Source organism: Humulus lupulus, chromosome 7 (genome assembly GCF_963169125.1).
Source record: "Humulus lupulus chromosome 7, drHumLupu1.1, whole genome shotgun sequence".
Taxonomy (NCBI): Eukaryota; Viridiplantae; Streptophyta; class Magnoliopsida; order Rosales; family Cannabaceae; genus Humulus; species Humulus lupulus.
In genome coordinates, this window is record NC_084799.1 from 6,304,166 (window position 1) to 6,322,571 (window position 18,406).

General features: G+C 33.2%; 2 protein-coding genes across 2 annotated transcripts; both read right to left on the bottom strand.

Moving 5' to 3' along the window:
- Positions 1 to 851: 851 nt before the first annotated feature.
- On the bottom strand, positions 852 to 2,968 carry LOC133791281 (auxin efflux carrier component 2-like). The gene is made up of 5 exons (XM_062229210.1): positions 1,972 to 2,968; positions 1,517 to 1,706; positions 1,338 to 1,423; positions 1,092 to 1,249; positions 852 to 932 (listed from the first exon to the last, which is right to left on the bottom strand). Exons 1-5 carry the CDS (start codon positions 2,966 to 2,968, stop codon positions 852 to 854), a joined length of 1,512 nt encoding a protein of 503 aa, XP_062085194.1.
- A 1,217-nt stretch (positions 2,969 to 4,185) lies between these two features.
- On the bottom strand, positions 4,186 to 10,065 carry LOC133791283 (auxin efflux carrier component 2-like). Its single transcript, XM_062229211.1, has 6 exons — positions 9,105 to 10,065; positions 7,060 to 7,246; positions 6,896 to 6,981; positions 6,646 to 6,803; positions 4,383 to 4,459; positions 4,186 to 4,252 (listed from the first exon to the last, which is right to left on the bottom strand). The coding sequence occupies exons 1-6, from the start codon at positions 10,063 to 10,065 to the stop codon at positions 4,186 to 4,188; spliced, it is 1,536 nt and encodes a 511-aa protein (XP_062085195.1).
- Between the last annotated feature and the right edge of the window lie 8,341 nt (positions 10,066 to 18,406).

Consider the following 18,406-nt stretch of genomic DNA (forward strand, 5'->3'; position numbering starts at 1 on the left):
TGTCATTGTTGTTAATAGGACAGCAACAATACTAAAAGCACATCAGGGCTTGAGAGTGATTTTCCATGACTTCTTGTGTATCCAAGGGAATAAAAGAGTAAGTCCTCGAATGCTAATTTTTACTGGAGTGATTTGTTTTTGTTTTTCATTAGTAAGTGACTTTGGAGTTTGGATGAAGTGGAGATTTCTAGTTGTAAAGCATAATGATATTTTTTCTATTTGCTTTCTATATGAAGAATCAGGATATTGGGCACTCAACATTTTACCAAATCACAAAATATATATAATTTTGAAAAGAAAAAAAAGGAAAATCAAGGCAAACTCGTTTGTATGTAAGCTTTATCAGTGTATCTATTATCTTTTTTTGATGCAACTAGCACAACACGTGGTGCACATAATGAACTAAAAGCCAGATATGGTCACGGTTCGAACACCAGACTTTGTATATCTTTCCTATAACAAATCTTGTATTGTTATATGAGAGATCTTTGTTGAAAAGCTAAACTTGATTTAAAATTTGATACCAAATGAAATATGCTATTGCTATGTATTGACATGGAAGAAAGGTTGCAAATGACTATAGCTAATATCTGTAAGATGAAAGAGTTTTACTTTTTTTTTTTTATGTCAAGTGCTATTATATACTTTTTCTGTTTTCTTCTTCAATTCACCACAACAATGCCATAATTTGAAGTTTGAAGATAAATTCAGAGCCCCAGGAGCACGTAGTAGATTATTGTTACAGGCAAGGCAGCCACCATTCCAATGGTAACCCTGAGAAAATTTTCCAATGCCACAGTGTTATATTTTCTAATGAATCAGCTTATGAGAAAAAAAAAAGTGCATAGAACTTACGAAGTGCTCAGTATCTGAGGATGTACATCATATTCCTTGGCAAACACAAAGGAAACTATGGCTTGAGGAAGAGCAGCCTGCAATAAGAGTATTAGCATTACTTGATACAAGCAGGAATAGCCAACTCAAATGACCACCTCAAATGTGAGTTGAAGTTATATATAGGCCTAAAATTGTATGATTGGATCAAACTGAAAAGGGGTTTAGCTTTAAATTGTAGATGGTGATTAAAATACCTGAACAATTGCAACCTGAAGGAGAATCCCTCTAATGCCAATAGCAGCAGAGGTTGCAGCCATTACTCCTGGCCCAACCAGAAACCGCACAGCCAGTGCAAGTGCAGCCAGAGATTTTCCACAAGCTATTATCTTTGGTTGTAAAGCCATGAATAAACCTGTTGGATATCAATTTTTTTCCTCTTCTTTAAAATCTACTAATGTCAAGTGCTTTAAGCAAATTATTTATATTTAAAGAGAGTATACCTAGACTGAACATTGACATTCCCAGGCCTGTGTTTGATAATATGGTGATGACCCCTTCAATAATTATTGGCATTTTGATATGAACCCTACAAAACAACCAAATTGAAATATGTTATAAAAGTGAATAAAATTATGTTTCATGAAAGTTGTGCTAATAATGATGATGATAATAATAATACCTGAATGCTATTAGAGACCAGGCAAGGCCAATAACACTAGAGTAGGTGTTTGGGTTCCTTGTGAGTTTCCTCCAAACCATGGTAAGTATGAGCTTTGTCATGACACTTGCTGGAGGCATGTCAGGCTTCTTTTTTTCTTCCTCTTCTTCTTCATTCTCACCAAATCCAATTCCATCTTTTGACCCATAATCTGTTAAAAAGCAGCATCTCTTTTTTCTAAACATGTAAAAAAAGTAAAAGGAAAAAGAAAGAAAGCAAGCCAAACTCATGTGAAAGAAAAACAGTGAAGCACTGTAGGTGCCGAACACCATATGATTGGTTAAATTATATCATGCAAATCCCATATAATCCTTAGTGTGCGTATACTAATGTAGACGTGTATTCATACCAGTATTAGTATAGTACTCTAACATTATTCTACATAAAAAGAATGAAATTTTAATTTATATAAGTACCATTATTTAAAGGAGATGCTCCATTTCTACTGATACCATCCAAAGAAGTACCAAACGTGTTTCCAGGGAGATCTGTAGCTGAGAACGAACGGTTGTAACTCGATGCTGGACTTGATGAGTTCCAAAAAGACATCTGAAGTTGAATGGCATCACTACGACTTCCTGATCTAATAATCTCTCTACCAAAATCTGCTTGGCCAAAGCTTGCCTGTGAGTTTCTGGGAGTAGTAACACTATGGTCCATAGATGATCTCGTTGAATAAATCTCAACCCCAGTTAAGTTTGAGGCACGAGGAGTCCCATACTTGGCAGAGCCCATTCCATGGATTTTTCTAAACGACAGCACAGACGAAGCAGATAAAGATGTTGATCTCCTCACCATAACATGAAGCCTCCCAGTGGTGTCAATCTCAGCCTCGGCGTGTAAGGAGTCACCACCACCAGCAAACGACACAACATCTGGCTCGGCCTTAAGAGAAGCAATGGAACCAGCCGTGGCTGGGAAATTTTCGTTGATGAAAACCTTAGCTGCCCTGTACTCGAACATCAACAACAGAAGCGTGTTCCATATAACTCCCTGGAAAACGACAATCTGAACCATTAAGCTAGAGGAAAACTCACCGTACATTGCTCTGAGAAGAGGGATTCCCATGACCAGAGTGTTGGGTAGAGTTGAGAGGGAGTTGAGTGTTATGGTCCACTCAAGGCTGCCATGATTGCTCATCATTTTCCAGGCGAAAAGAACCAGAAGAATAACAATCTTTTGGAGGGTGTCAGCTAGAATAAGCTTGAAGTTCATCTCGTACGGGTTGTTGAAGGCAATGAGCTTGAATGAAAGAAATGGTATGGCGATGATGGCCACGAAACGGTTGACTCCGGCGCACTGCTCCGGCGTGAAGATCTTCCACCAACGGACGGAGGCGTAGGCTAATGTCATGGCGGCGTAAAGGGGTACTAGTGCTGATAACACTAAGTAGAAGTCCTTACTGGTGATCATGATTGTGTTTGAGAAGCTATACTGGTATTTTCTTGGTTATTTAGTGTTTGGAACGAAGGAAAAGAGAGAAGAAAGTATGAAAAGAAAAAGCTGAGGAGGGAGAGTTGATCAAATAAAAGAGAAGGAAACGTGTTTGATGAAAAAAATCATTCTTTGCCACATTTCATTCGTTGGTTTTGCATGGCTATATATAACTAGGTGTGACAGTGAGATCACAGTTATATATTATCTATGGTCTTTTGTTGTGTATTTTTATTATTATTTTTTATTATTTTTTTATAATTAAGGATATTGTTTCATGTTTGAATAAATTAACAAAAAAAGACTTGAATTGTTTTCTTAATATAAAAGCCAATGGTAATAGTGAGACAATAATATCCATATTAATTTCTTTCAGTGGATTTTATTTTCAGAAGAAAATAGATGTAAATTATCAAGATAAACAATAGAAAGGATGGAAATTACCACCCAATAAAATAAAATAAAATAAGGGAATATCAAATTTATTCTTCTTTTTATTTGGTAGAGAGTGGAAAAATAGCGAAAAAATGAGAGAGATTTTATTATTGAATCATTGTAAAAACAAGTATTCTATAATTGACATGATTAAGATTTAAAATTCGTAAATTAAAAAAATCTACTTTTACATTTGTAATTAAATAAATTTATTGTGTTATCTTAAAATGTATATGTTACGATAATGTGGCAAATATCACACTATTGGTGTAATTTAATATCGAATCCAACATATTCAATATAATTAAAATATGTGAGACTTAATATTAATTTGTTTCATCTTGTGAGGTTTGGCCGATGCTAAATAACAATGCGTATTATCTTAAAATTATATCCACTTGAAATAATACTACTAAAGTTTTAAAAATTAGAATCATAAATAATTTAAACTTAATGAAGGGTCATATTATAAAATGTGATAACTTTGTAATTACAGTTAAGTTATGTCCAATTTCTTATATTAACATAGGGAGTCAAATTTTTTTGTTCTCTTCTATATTTCTATATAAAATTAAACTATTTATACTAATATAAATGTTATTATATTCTAAAATTTTAGAAAAAAATATATAATAAAACACTACTCTAAAAAATTGGCTCCATCGTTGATTCATTAAGTCAATTTCTCATCTCTAATAGACTTGTGAAGAGGAAAATCATAGTGATTTGGAAAATTGTTCATCATCACTATAAGTGATGAATCAAAGGCCCAGAAGCACATAATAGATTATGGTTACAGGCAAGGCAACCACCATCCCAATAATAACCCTGAGAAAATTTTCCAATACCAGAGTCAGTGTTATACAAATATATATATATATCATATTTATTATTCTAATGAATAATCAACTTGTGAAAAAAGAAAGAAAAAAAAAGTGCATATATAAAAGAGACTTACGAAGTGCTCATTATCTCCGGATGTAAATTATATTCTTTCCCAAACACAAAGGAAATTATTGCTTGAGGAAGAGCAGCCTGCAAATAGAGGATTAGCATTACTTGCCACTTCAACTATAATTATAATTTAACAATGAGCTAGACAAGGCTAGCTCATCCATTTGACCAACTAGGCATAAATTTATGGTTTCAAAATACCTATAATGATGTGACATGAATCTTAAATTACAGGTAAATAAAAATAGTGAGTCCTGAAAAAAATTGACTGATTAAATATACATGATACATTATTGATTATTGTGTGTATTTTAAATGTGTAAAATATTTGTGTACTTATCATTATTCTTATTTTATAGGGTTTATACTTTTTTGGACCTTATGTTTTTTTTATTACCTGTTTGGATCATGTGTTTTAAAAAATTCATTTTTGGACCTTATATTTTGTAAAATAGTTTAAATAGACTCCTAAACTCAATTTTAATGAAGACAAAATTGAATATAACAACACATTTTTTAAGCAGAATGATTTTATTTTTGTTCTGAAGTGTTAGTTTTGTAAATTATTTGTGATTTCAGTTGAGAAAACTTTGACCAAAATTGGGTTCAGGGTTCTATTTGAATCATTTTACAAAATATAGTGTCAAAAAAGTAATTTTTCAAAACATAGGATCAAAATAAGTAATAGAATAAAATACATGGTCTAAAATAGTATAAACTCTATTTTATATTTGGAAATATTAGGAATTTTAGAATTAAGGTCTCAAATTAATTTTATACCTAAAATATTAGAAAATGTTGAGTCGACCCTAGGGCCAGGAATGATGAGATGTTTTTGAATTTACTTGTTTATGAGTTAATAAAAAAGTATTTTAAAGGGTGTCCTTGGATGTGTCATGATAATTAGTTTTGTTGAGTTTTATTAAATAGTTAATTTTTTTTTAATATATGAGTTAAATTTTACAATTTTTTTATTTGATTTATATGCAAATAATTAAAAAAATATATTTGATATCAATTTTAATTTTAATACTCGATGTTGGTTGTTTGGGTGAATTGGCTTTTGAAATGATGCTCTTATTGGAGTTGATTATGTAATTTTTTGTTGGATTATATAATTGATAAAATGGTTAGAAAAAATTAAATAAAGATAAATTTATTTATAATGTTATTAATGTATTTGTTAAATATAAGTAAATAAAAAAAATAATTGGGGAAATGTTGATTTGGAAAAAACTAAAAGAATTTTCAAATTTATATAGTTTTGTTTTATGGTTTTGTGTTATTTATTTATTTATTAATAATAAAATTAAATGAAAGTGTGTCAAAATATTTATTTTTTTCCAAAATAAAAGCTATACATTAATTATATAAATAAGATTAAATAAACTTAAGCAACTTACAAATTTTATATTATTTATTTGGTTATTTATTAATTTAATTTTCTAAAGTACATTAACTTTTATAATGATAAAATTATAATTAGTTTATATTTTTAATCAATTTTATTTAGTTATATATTATAACATAAATTAATAGATATTTGTATAAATATTTTCTTATAGCATATTTGTTAGGGGAAAAAAATAAAAAATTCTTAATAAAATTAAATTCATAAAAATAGTTAAATTCAAGGTTAAAAATGAAACAATTTTATCAATATATGTGATATTTAATGATAAATAAAAAGTTTAGGGAGTTAATTCATATTAAGAAGAGTAGTTACGGGGTAAAAGAAGACTAATTTTACTATTTAGGGGACATTTAAAGACAATGTCAAAAGTGATGAGACAAATACATACTATTAGTAAAAGTGGGGGCAAAATGACTAATTGTTCGAAAATTTATCATAAGTTTCAAACACAAATATATTTATAGGGAGCTTCTTACATACGAGCATCACTTTTGTCTCTATACCATCTGGACATTTTCTATTTTTGGTAGTTAGAGAAATTATCACAATTTTTTTTTTGTTAGTGCACATGATAGTAATAGTAGACATCCCGTTAATTTTCATGAAATTTCGATAAATTTACAGTGACTGGTTGTTTGAACTCATATTTCGGCTCCATAATTTTTTTGGAATTTCTCGAAAATTGGCAAGATGCATGTTATAACTATAATGTATGCTATCATGCAAAAAAAAAAAAGAATTGATTATAATTTTTCCAAGTACCAAAAATAAAAAACGCTCAAATGGTAGGGGCAAACTAAAATTTTATGATCGGATCAAACTGACAATGGTTTAGCTTTAAAGTGTAGAATACCTGAACAATTGAAACCTGAAGAAGAATCCCCCTAATACCAATAGCAGCAGAGGTTGCAGCCATTACTCCTGGCCCAACCAGAAACCTTACAGCCATTGAAATTGCAGCAAGAGATTTTCCACAAGATATTATCTTTGGTTGTAAAGCCATAAATAGACCTATTAAATATCCATTTTTTTTTCTTTTCAAAATCTTCTAGTTTCAAGTGCTTTAAGCAATGTACATATTTATGTATAATTAAAGAGAGTACCTAGACTGAACATTGCCATTCCCAGGCCTGTGTTTGCTAATATGGTGATGATCCCTTCAATAATTATTGGCATTTTGATGTGAACCCTACAAAACAACCAAATTGAAATGTGTTATAAACGTTAATAAAATGACTTTTCATGAAAGTTGTGCTAATAATAATACCTGAATGCTATTAGAGACCACACAAGGCCAACAATACTAGAGTAGGTGTTTGGGTTCCTTACGAATTTCCTCCAAACCATGGTAAGTATGAGCTTTGTCACCACACTTGCAGGAGGCATCTCCGTCTTCTTTTTCTCTTCTCCTTTTTCTTCTTCTTCAAATCCAATATCATGTTTTGACCCATAATCTATTCAAAAGATAAATATGTCAAAAAGTAGAAAGAAATAAGCAAACCAAACTCACACGAAAGAACGATGGAGTATACAATATCCATAGTATTAAAGGGAGTCTCCACGGTAGGAAGGGATTTCTCTTAGGACAAGAATTATGAGATTTTATCGAAAAATTAATTGGTGATTAGTAGGGTTACTCATGTTCTTATTAATGATTCAACATTTTTACACTTGTGCGGCTTAGCTTACTATTTGGATCTCAAGTGCCTTATTGCACTATAAGTATCTCAAGCATTTTTAAAGTTGGCTCACTCACAAGAATCATAAGGCTCTATCTAAAAACCAATTAGTGATTAGTAGAGTTACCCATATTTTTATTAATGACTCAACATTTTTACTTATTTCATGTGGGACACCATACTCTAATATCTGTGTAAATAGCTAGGTTTTAACCAAATTATTATTGAGAACAACTCAAATTTGATTGTTTCTTGGTTGCATAGTCGAATTAGGGGACATGCAATTCTCTAGATCTATTAATCATCAGTTTCGTGAAGAAAATTTTGCAACAGATTACCTCGCCAGAAGGGGTCACGAAGGTCATAATGTAACCTTTTATGGTTTTAATTTGTTGCTTCGTAAGCTGAAGGGAGTGCTAAGGTTGGATAAGGTGGGTTTGCCTCATCTTAGATTGTAGTTTGGTGCTTGACCTCTTTTTGTATTTATTTAGGTTTATTTGATGTGTTTGTTTTCAAGATTTTTGCTATTTTTTTTTTGTTTTGGAGTGGTTTTTTTTTATTGTTGTGTAGATTTTTGGTTTTCTTTTTATTTTGTTACCACGTATTCGTGCGCTATAAGTAAGGTTTTTCAATGAATTTGTGAGAAGGTCACTTATGGACATGTGATCTTGATCTCTTAAAAAAAAAATAGGAACTTGGTATGAACTTTTTATTTTTATTTTTGAGACAGAGATAAATTGTAACTTCAATTTTTTTTTTCATATGATGATGTACATTGTAATAATAGGAGACCTCTCATAAGATTTTAAAAAATTATGGGTAATTTAGGCTACTAAGATTATGATTCACACAATTTGTTGTACGCTTGTTTGTTTCATTTTTTTTTATATGCGTGTGAAATAAGATGTTTTAATCATGATTTCTATATTCTAAATTATCTAGAATTTTTCGAAAACTTATATGAGGTCCTATAACTAATATATACGTTGTCACATAAAAAAAATTAATTTATGTACGTGTCAAAAACATAAAAAATCTTGCCCAAGGTTTGTAGATAGAGGCCCCAATATTAAATGATCATATATATCGTATCTATATCTATATTAGTGTGGTGTAGACGTAGCACTTAGCACTATTACACATAAAAAGATAATAGTTTAATTTACAAGAAAACAAAAGCAAGCAAATCCAAGTAGAATCTCATACTCTGTGGGTGGGATGCTTGGCAAGTTCTTGAATGTCTACTGTGAATGTTTATGTTTTTTTTAAGCTGCATTGTCTAATTTTCCAAGGAAATTTTTATCTTATGTGTTCACAAAATTTTTAAGTAGCTCTCATGGAATGATTTTGAATTTGATTATATATGTGAGCTGATGATAAATTGCACCATTAAAATACCCATTTGCTTTTATTATGTGTGGTACTTTTGCTATTTGGCATGTTAAAATGTCAAACACCATTGATAACTTCTAATTAATTAATGAAACCATATAATAATTAGATTCAAATAATGGTGTTGGAGATAGTGCTGCCCTTACCGATTCTCAAAAGTAAACTAGAAAAAGAAAGAAAGAAAGCAAGCAAGCCAAGCTCAAATGAAAAGATAGAAAGTTGAAACAAAATCAACAATTACCATGTAAAGAAGATGCTCCAAATCCTCTGATATCATCCAAAGATTCAAGTTTGTTTCCAGGGAGATCTGTAGCTGAGAATGATCGATTATTATTGTAACTTGATGCTGCACTTGAGTTCCAAACAGACATGTGAAGTTGAATGGCATCACTACGACTTCCTGTTCTAAGAATCTCTCTACCAAAATCTGCTTGATTAAAGCTTTGATCAAAAGAAGATCTCGTCGAATATATCTCAACCCCACTTAGGCCGTTCGAAGCCTCGGACTTGGCAGAACCCATTCCATGGATTTTTCTAAACGACAACACAGACGAAGCAGATAACGACGACGATCTCCTCACCTTCACATGAAGCCTCCCACTGGTGTCAATCTCAGCCTCGGCGTGCAACGAGTCACCACCACCACCGGCCAACGACACAACATCGGGCTCGGCCGTAAAAGAAGCAATGGAACCAGCCGTGGCTGGGAAATTTTCGCCGATGAAAATCTTAGCTGCCCTGTACTCGAACATCACCAGCAGAAGAGTGTTCCATAAAACTCCCTGGAAAACGACGATCTGAACCATTAAGCTTGCGGAAAAATCACCGTACATTGCTTTCATAAGAGGGACTCCCATAACCAGAGTGTTGGGCAGAGTGGCGAGGGAGTTGAGTGTTATGGTCCAGTCAAGGCTGCCGTGTTTGCTAAGCATTTTCCACGCTACCAGAGCTAAGAAAATGACAATCTTTTGGAGGGTGTCCGCTAAGATAAGATCAAAGTTCATCTCGTACGGGTTGTTGTGGATGATGAGCTTGAATGAAAGAAATGGTACGGCGATGATGGCCACGAAACGGTTGACGCCGGCGCACTGCTCTGGCGTGAAGATCTTCCACCAACGGACGGAGGCGTAGGCTAATGCCATGGCTGCGTAAAGGGGTACGACCGCTGATAACACTTGGTAGAAGTCCTCACCGGTGATCATGGTTGTGTTTGCGAAGCTTTGTATTTTCTTGGGAAATTAGTGTTTGGAAGAAAGGAAAAAGAGAGAAAAAGTTGAGGTAGAGTGGATCAAATAAAGGAGAAGGTTAAACGTGTTTGAAAGTCAAAACTCAATCTTTGCCACTTCTCATTTGTTGGTTTTGCATGGCTCTTGGCTATCTTGCTAGGTGTGAAATCACAGTTATTCAACAATGTTACCTATGGTCGTTTTTGTTATGTAATTTATTATTATATTTTGATCGTGCTTTTTATAATTAAGGATTGTTTTCATTATATATTTAAATATAGAAAGAAAAAAAAACCTTATCTTTTCTTAATATATAAGATAGAGCACTGCATCTCTTCGATTTTTTTTTATTCTGTTATTCTAAAAAAAAAATGAAGAAAAGAGCAGTGCAACAATATCTTAAATTAATTGTGAATAGTAAGAGTGAGACAATATATGATTCATGTTATAATTTATTTCATTTTCCTTTTAGTTTTTTTTAAAAAAAATTGTATTTGGTATCAGTTAGAGAGAGAGATTTATCGATAAATAATCACTATATACTTTTTTTTTTGTTTTCGAGAATTTTACATTTTTTACTTATTTTTATAATTTAATTACAAAAATCACTTATAAAATTTTATTTATAAAAATACATTATCATGTCATAAAAAATACTGGATTCTAAAAATAATATACCTGAATTTGAAACTTTCTGAAATCTCATTTTTCTGGGTTTAAAAAAAGTAACTTTTTAGTTACTTAAAATGTTAATAAGTTACCAATTAGTTACTTTTTTCATGAATTTTTTTATTTTTATAGCATATTATTTTATATACATTTTTGTTACCTCTCCAATACTTATTTTTTTGAAACTTTTATATCTTAAAGACATCGAATAGTCATTTTGAAGTTATATTATGATGTCTTATTACTTAAGATACTTTTACGTTGCCGATAAATAATTTTTTAGAAACTAATGAGTTACTATATAAAATATAACAAATTACTATATAATTTATTATTAAAAGTTACTTTTAGTATACTATAGAGTAATTTTTTTTTATATTCTATTTAAAAGTTATCAAACAATATCCTGAAGAATCTATTTTAAAAAAGTTACTTTGAATATTTAAAAAAAATTAAGTTGTTTAAAATACAATATAATATCTTTTAAATATAAAATAAGAATACAAATTTTAGTATATTAAATTTTGATCAAGTTTAAAATTTAGTTATTTTTTAGTCAACATAATATAAAAAAGAAACTAAAATGTTACTTTTTATTCTGGTCATCTTTTCCGGCGACGACCAAAAAACATATGCTTCCCACATATAAAAATGATCATCTTAAAGAGTAGGTCACGATGATACCACTTTTGAGCCTAAGCGACTAGCGGTGTGACCGGAAAAGATTTTTGAAATTAAAGATAAGAGAGAATGTAAGAAATTAATAAAAAAAAAGAGAATAGTAGAGAGAGAGGCCTCTACCATAAAAAAACAAAAATAAAATAAAAAAAGTTCAAAAAAGCAATATAAAAAATGGTGAAAAAAGTATCTAATTGATAACTTATTAACATTTTAAGTAATCAAAATATTATTTTTTTAAACTCTAAAAAAGGAAAAAATCTGTATTTCGAGAAAGTTTTAAATTCAGGTATATTACTTTTAGATTCTTGTATTTTTTGATGATGTGACAAGGTATTTTTGTAAATAAAATTTTGTTGGTAATTTTTATAATTATTTTATATTATAGATATATAATTATAAATATGCTTTTTTTTTATTGAATATGGAATCACTCTATACTATTTCTCAAATTTTTAAAAATCATCATCTTTTCTTTGTTACAAAAACATAATCATTCTAACTCCCACTTAAGGATGGTCATTCAATTATAAATAATCAGTCAAACATTTTAGCAAAAATTGCTTCATTAATTTCTAACCTCCGTAACATAGTTTATCCAACTATATAGATACTAATCCAATTTCTCTTAATACTAAACAGTATCCAAATTTGACAGGGTGAATCAATAATACCCCTAATATATTGGTGTTCAATTTTTTTTTTTTTAAATAGAAAAATATCCCAAAAATTAAAGAAAAAAATTGAAACCTCTTTTGGCTGATTTTGCACTGTAAACTTACACCTTTAAATTAAACTGGCATAAACAAACCACTCACACAAAATAATTATTATATAACAACTATTTCTATTCATAAACTCCTAATAAGGACTAATTAATTAGAACGAAAACTCACTAACACTGCATGACCCCACTTATTCAACAACTCCATTGTTAAGCAAATTCGTTTTTACTGACCTTACATCATAGTTCAATATGTTTAATTTCCAACAATAATATACCACCTTCTTGTAGTGTTAGGCACCACTCATGCTTCGTAATAATTCTTTTAAAATAAGCTACTTATTAAACCTCTAGGAAAGTATTCTCAAGCCCTGCAGAGAGACTGAGAGTTGATGCTCTTAAATGATAAACGATGACATTCAGAGACTGAGCAAAAAAGATTGAATCCCTATCAGCAATAACAAAACCAATTCCTAGTAATCTTCGACCCTTTTGTTGATGAATCTACGTGCTGATAGTTTCCACAAACCAGTACGACTGTAGTATCTCTTGATGCCTTCAATTTCTTTGTCTATTCTCATAGTATTTGTTGACTGCGTTAACTTATTATTAGTCATCCTATTGAACACTTTCATCACTTGTTTTTCATCAATGGAACGATCCATTATTATAATCCCCATCACCAAATTAGAGGCATCAAAAGTAACATGATAATCTAGATACCAATCGAGATTATTGTTGCCATTGGAATTAGCCATCATGGCTGTCATGTTAGAGGTTCCTGGACCTAGCTTGATAAGTCTCATGAAAAGGGAAATTTGATAAATCATGCTTATATTAGCTTAATAATTAAAATTTGAACCAAAATTAACCACCATATGATACCAATGCTCATCTTTTATTTAACACCAAAAATACCCCTCTCATATCACATTTCCTCTCTATTCTCCTTCTTCCTCTCTACCTCTCTTCACCATACATTCTCTCTCACTCTCTCTTCACCATACGTTTTACACACAAGATTTTCATACTAAAATCTTGCAAGAAAGATACACATTCGGACATTGTGGATTGTTTGAGGAGAAATACCAAGCTTTGTGTTATTTTTGCTCATAGTGAAGAGATTAAATGGGTAAGTGATTTACTTGATTCTTGTTGTTGTTGGTTGTTTATATGATTTAGAATGCTGTTTAGATGTTGGATTTGTAGTTTGTTGGTATTTTTTGCTGTTTTTTGAGTGAAAATCGTGTTCTGTGAAAATCTGCGTTTTTTTTTGTTCCCTGAGTTTTTTCTAAATGTCCGATAGAGGCCCGATTCAGGCACGATAGTTGTTGAGTTTCAAGGTTAGGGATGAAGTTCCGATGGCAACCCGATGGTTGCCCGATAGTTTTGGTTACCCGATGGTCATAAAGGTCCGATGGCTACCCGATGGTTGCCCGATTATTATTTTGAATCTATACGCCCTTTAAGTACGATAATGGATCGATAATAGTCCGATATATGCCCGATATTTGTTTTTAGGCTACTGCGGACCTAATAGTACGATGATATACGATGGTACCCGATACTTGCACGATATTAGTTGTTTTAAGTGATCAAAAACATAAATAAAACTTTCCCCGATACCGCCCGATATGGCCCGATACTGGTATGATGCTAAAAATGCTGAACTAAAATTCGACATTTTGTTGCCATTTACTGATTTTTTTTTCTTTATACATGATAGGGTCAACTTTGTTCGCGTACTTGATGTATAATGGTGTTTGGGAGCGTGAAGGTAGAGATTGAGTTTTTAATGGAGCCGAAAATTTAACGTTCGAGTTGGAGAAAGACATAACTTACTCACAACTTGTTGAACTTTTGTACTCAGAGCTGGAGGTTGACAAAGTGTAGTATGACCTGAAATTAGAAGTGAATTATAAGTACATGAAAGGGTTAATGTATCGGCCTGAACTTATAAGGAATGACAAGGGTGTAAGCTTATATTTGTCAATGCTTTTGAAGAAGCCAGATGAATTTGTTCCCCTTTTTGTGACTTTGGTGGAGAAGAATATCATTGTTGATCGTAATCCTCCACCAAGTACTGTTAAGGATACTCGTAGTGAGGTTGGGACTTATGTTCCAGAAACAAATCCAGAGGTGCTGGTAGCCACTGCTGTACCTGAATCAAACCCTTTCATACCGACAGTTGATCATGTAGCACAGATGCCATTTCATGATGATTTTCCTGATTGTCCTGACCCTGAAGATGATTTTGAGGGCAATGACGATTTTCCTGATTATCCTGAACCTGATGCTGATTTTGATTGCAATGATGATGTAAGAGACAACCAAGAAGCAGAGGTCCGTTCTTAAGCTTTGAGCCTGAGTCCACTGTCGTACCAAATACAGAGGCAAACAACATGTAGAAGTAGACCCCGTAGAGAAGATCGCCAAACATCTGGTACTAGTAGTAGTCGTCCAGACGGAACAAATGATGCTAGAGAATTTAGTGATCCACTCTCTTCTTCGACATATTATAGTAAATTCAAAGTTCAGATGTTTACAAGAGAAGACATTGAGGATAATAGTCACTATATATCTATGGGTGGCACATCGGGCGGGGAGATTCATTTAGGAAAGTTTTTCAGAGACAAGGAGCATTTAAAGAAGGTTGCTGGCTTGTTTGCAATGAAGAAGGGGTTCGACTTTATAGTTAAGAAGTCTGGTACTGATGTTTGGTACATGACATGCAAGGATCCTGATTGTGGGTGGAGGTTAAGAGGGAAGAAGAAGCAACTTTCTAACATGTTCGAGGTGACAGCATTTGAAAATGTACACACATGTTCCCTCGATGTTCGAAAAAAAGATAACCGTCAAGCATCACCTTTGGTAGTTGCCGAACTGATCAAGGATAAATTCTCAGTTAACGGTTCAGATTATTTAGCCTCCAAAATAAGAGAAGATATGAAGAATTCTTTCGGGATCGAAATGAGTTATGAGAAGGCTTGGAGATGCAGAGAGAAGGCACTCCACATAGTTAGAGGTACACATGAAGCTTCATATTCGAAGTTACCTGGGTACTTGCACATGCTGCAGTTGAACAATCCCGATTCCATTACTGATTTCAAGGTAGACGAGGGTCGCTTCAAGTATTGCTTTTTTTCTCTGGGTGCTTGTAGGCGGGGATTCAAGTTTTGTCGACCTGTTATATGTATTGATGGGTCCTTCTTGAAAACTAGGTATGGTGGCCAAATGTTGTGTGCCGTGGCATTGGATTCAGACAGCCACATATTTCTGATTGCTTTCGCAATAGTTGATAGTGAGAACCACGACTCTTGGACCTATTTCATGAGGAAGTTGAAACAAGCGATTGGTGATGTTGAGAACTTAGCATTCGTATCGGATAGGCATCAAAGCATTGTTCATGCTTTGGAACTTGTCTTCCCTGATGCACCCAACGACACATGCTACCACCACATTATTATGAATGTGGCTAGCAAGTTCAAGACTGATTGCTTCACGGATCATATTTACAGTTGTGCATACTCGTATAAGAAGACAGATTTTGAAAGAGAGTTTGAGAAGATAAAAGCAATGGATGTTCGAATTGCACTATATCTTGAGGGCATTGGATTTGAAAGATGGGTTCATGCGTACTTTCCAGGGGACCGTTACAATGTAATGACAAGTAATTGGGCTGAAAGTTTCAACAGCAAAACTAAGGACGCAAGAGCCTTCCCGATCACTGCTTTTGTTGAATTCATCAGGTTTACTATTCAAACATGGTTTGCTACTCGAAAGGAAAACGCTGAAAAGTGTAGCACGACTATTTCACAAGTTATGGAGGGGGACTTGTCATGTCAATTTGAGAAATCTCGGTTCTTAAGCGTTGACAGAGCTGGACCTTATACATTTAATGTCCACCCCGGAGGAACAGTTCAGAGCGGCGGTATAGTTGATTTGGAGGCACGAACATGCAGTTGCGGCCTATTCCAAATCATGAAGATTCCTTGTCCACATGCATGTGCTGCTGCTCAAGAACGAAATATTAGCATGTACGCATTGTGCTCTCAATATTACACAAGAGAGTGTTGGAAGAGCACATATGAGGGGACAATTATGCCAGTTGGTGATGAGGATGATTGGGAATTGCCTGAAGACATTAAGAACATCCAAGTTGGAGTACCGATTGAGAAGAAACCTGTAGGCCGACCGAAGAAGCAAAAGGTCAGACAAATTAGGAAAAATCGATATCCTTCTAATGGAGACAAGGTTGTGATACAACGATGTTGTAGCAAGTGTGGTGGTAAAGGGCACAACATAGCGTCTTGCAAGTACCGAGGTTGAATTGTTTTGTTTGTATTCTAGATGACCTATTATGTTTTATTTCTGCTTGAACTAGTAATATTTGTTATGTGCTGGATTTTGCAGGTTTTTTTCTGTTTTTTTCTCCATTAGGAAACTCTTAAATATGTAATAATCCAGTGTTGGTCCGATAGTGCACGATGCCGGTACGACAATGCACGATATCGTTTGTTGTATGATTATTTAAATGTATCTTACAATATGGTACGACGTTACTCGATGTAGTACGATAGTTAATGTACGACATTAGGGTACGATAATGTACGATATTGGTCCGATAGTGGTACGATGGTATGGTTTCAGTACATTTTCGTGAAATTTGTGAGACATGTGAGGGTACGATAGAGTAGGATAGTGATCGATGCTAGTACGATTGCAAAGATTAAACACATTAAAATGTAGTAATTACAAAAAGAGCAATAAAAAATTATACAATTCAAAAAAATTTAGACCGTTCAACATAAGTTTTGGTAGAATAAGTCTACATACCACCTTTGCCTAAAAATTTTAATATTATTGTCAGTTACATTATCAAATGGTAGTTGTAGAAGCTTATGTTCAATATGCTCAATTATGTAACATCCGCAATCGCCACTGCATTAGAAAATAAACAATAATTTAATAAAGTTTTGTAATTAAGAAATAATAATTAATATGTGATATTTAATAAAGTTCACATGGATTTTGTTTGCGGTACGAATTCACGTGGAGTGAGTTTCCAATCGAAGGGTCTGACCTGGTTCTCTGATGCTGTCAATTGAGGCGCGAGTATAACGTCATGGTTCTCAAATAAACCGGATTGTCGCAAGATCGACGGGAAAATGGTACACCAGTCAACCATCAAACTGATCAAATCGTTTTCGGAAATTGATCCAATATTGGAGTCAAAGATGTTGAACATCCACCCATTCAGGTGTGCCTCTACAGCTACCCAATGCAATTGGTCTTTCAAGAAGAGGGCAAAATAAATGAACTCCTTGTTTTGCCAACTCGGTAAGAACTGGACTGCATCACCCCTAACCAGGTCCAATATACTGTCATCCCAACTAAAGCTAGAGTAGTCAGAACCTGGAAAAGCGTCCCACCGAGCCTTCAATGATTCGGGAAAAATTGTAGGCATAACAACACAGTTCTGAGGGTACATGTAACGATCCAAATTCACTAATTAGGCTTAAGGGCCTTGATTAGTGTGCCTGGAGGGCATAACGGAGATTATGTGTGATTTTTAATGATTAAGATGCACGATTGTGATTTTAAGGAGGTTATATGACTATGTGTATTATGTTATGTGATAATTATGATATGTGATTTGTACCACGTGGGTGCGGTGATACCAATGTGATGCACGTGTCGAGACGGTCCTAGAAAGCTAGATAGTGGTAACTGGTGATTTGGTAACCTGTGTAACTGTTAGTAACCATAGAGAGTAACAAGTTTTGTTGGAGAGGTGGTAGCATTGTAAAGCTAGTAAAAGGACAAGTAAGCCCTTGAGGTCTAGTTAGAAAGGGATATTAATAGAGGGATAAATTGGTCTTTTGGCAGTAAATAGGTGAGTTTGAACTGAAGGAAAATACACTTACGTATAATATTTTGGGAAGTTGGTTTTATGCTGAATATTGAAGACCTAGAAGTAGAACAAAAGAAAGATAGAAAAGGGAAGCTGAACTTTAGCTCTTGGGAGGAGAATCAAGGGGTGTTTGAAGTTATCAATCAAGCTTAGGCCAAGAATACTCAGAGGTAAGGATTTAGCTATGATATATTTAAGTTTCAAGTCTGGTTTTTGGTTGATAAGTATGAATTGAAACAAGTTGGTGGCTGGTTTTGTATGAATTCAGAGTTGGGTAATCAAAGGGGAAGGAGGTTTGAAGCTAGAGGTTGGACTCTCCATTCAAGGTAAGG

What these genes read in the sequence shown, in the direction of transcription:
- LOC133791281 (XM_062229210.1), bottom strand. Translation starts at nt 2,968, where the DNA reads ATGATCACCAGTAAGGACTTCTACTTAGTGTTATCAGCACTAGTACCC. An exon ending in AGCATCTCCTTTAAATAATG is followed by an intron (nt 1,707 to 1,971) that starts GTACTTATATAA and finishes GCTTTTTAACAG; the next exon opens with ATTATGGGTCAAAAGATGGA. An exon ending in TTCAGGTTGCAATTGTTCAG is followed by an intron (nt 933 to 1,091) that starts GTATTTTAATCA and finishes CTCTTATTGCAG; the next exon opens with GCTGCTCTTCCTCAAGCCAT.
- LOC133791283 (XM_062229211.1), bottom strand. Translation starts at nt 10,065, where the DNA reads ATGATCACCGGTGAGGACTTCTACCAAGTGTTATCAGCGGTCGTACCC. An exon ending in TTCAGGTTTCAATTGTTCAG is followed by an intron (nt 4,460 to 6,645) that starts GTATTCTACACT and finishes CTCTATTTGCAG; the next exon opens with GCTGCTCTTCCTCAAGCAAT. An exon ending in CCGGAGATAATGAGCACTTC is followed by an intron (nt 4,253 to 4,382) that starts GTAAGTCTCTTT and finishes AAATTTTCTCAG; the next exon opens with GGTTATTATTGGGATGGTGG.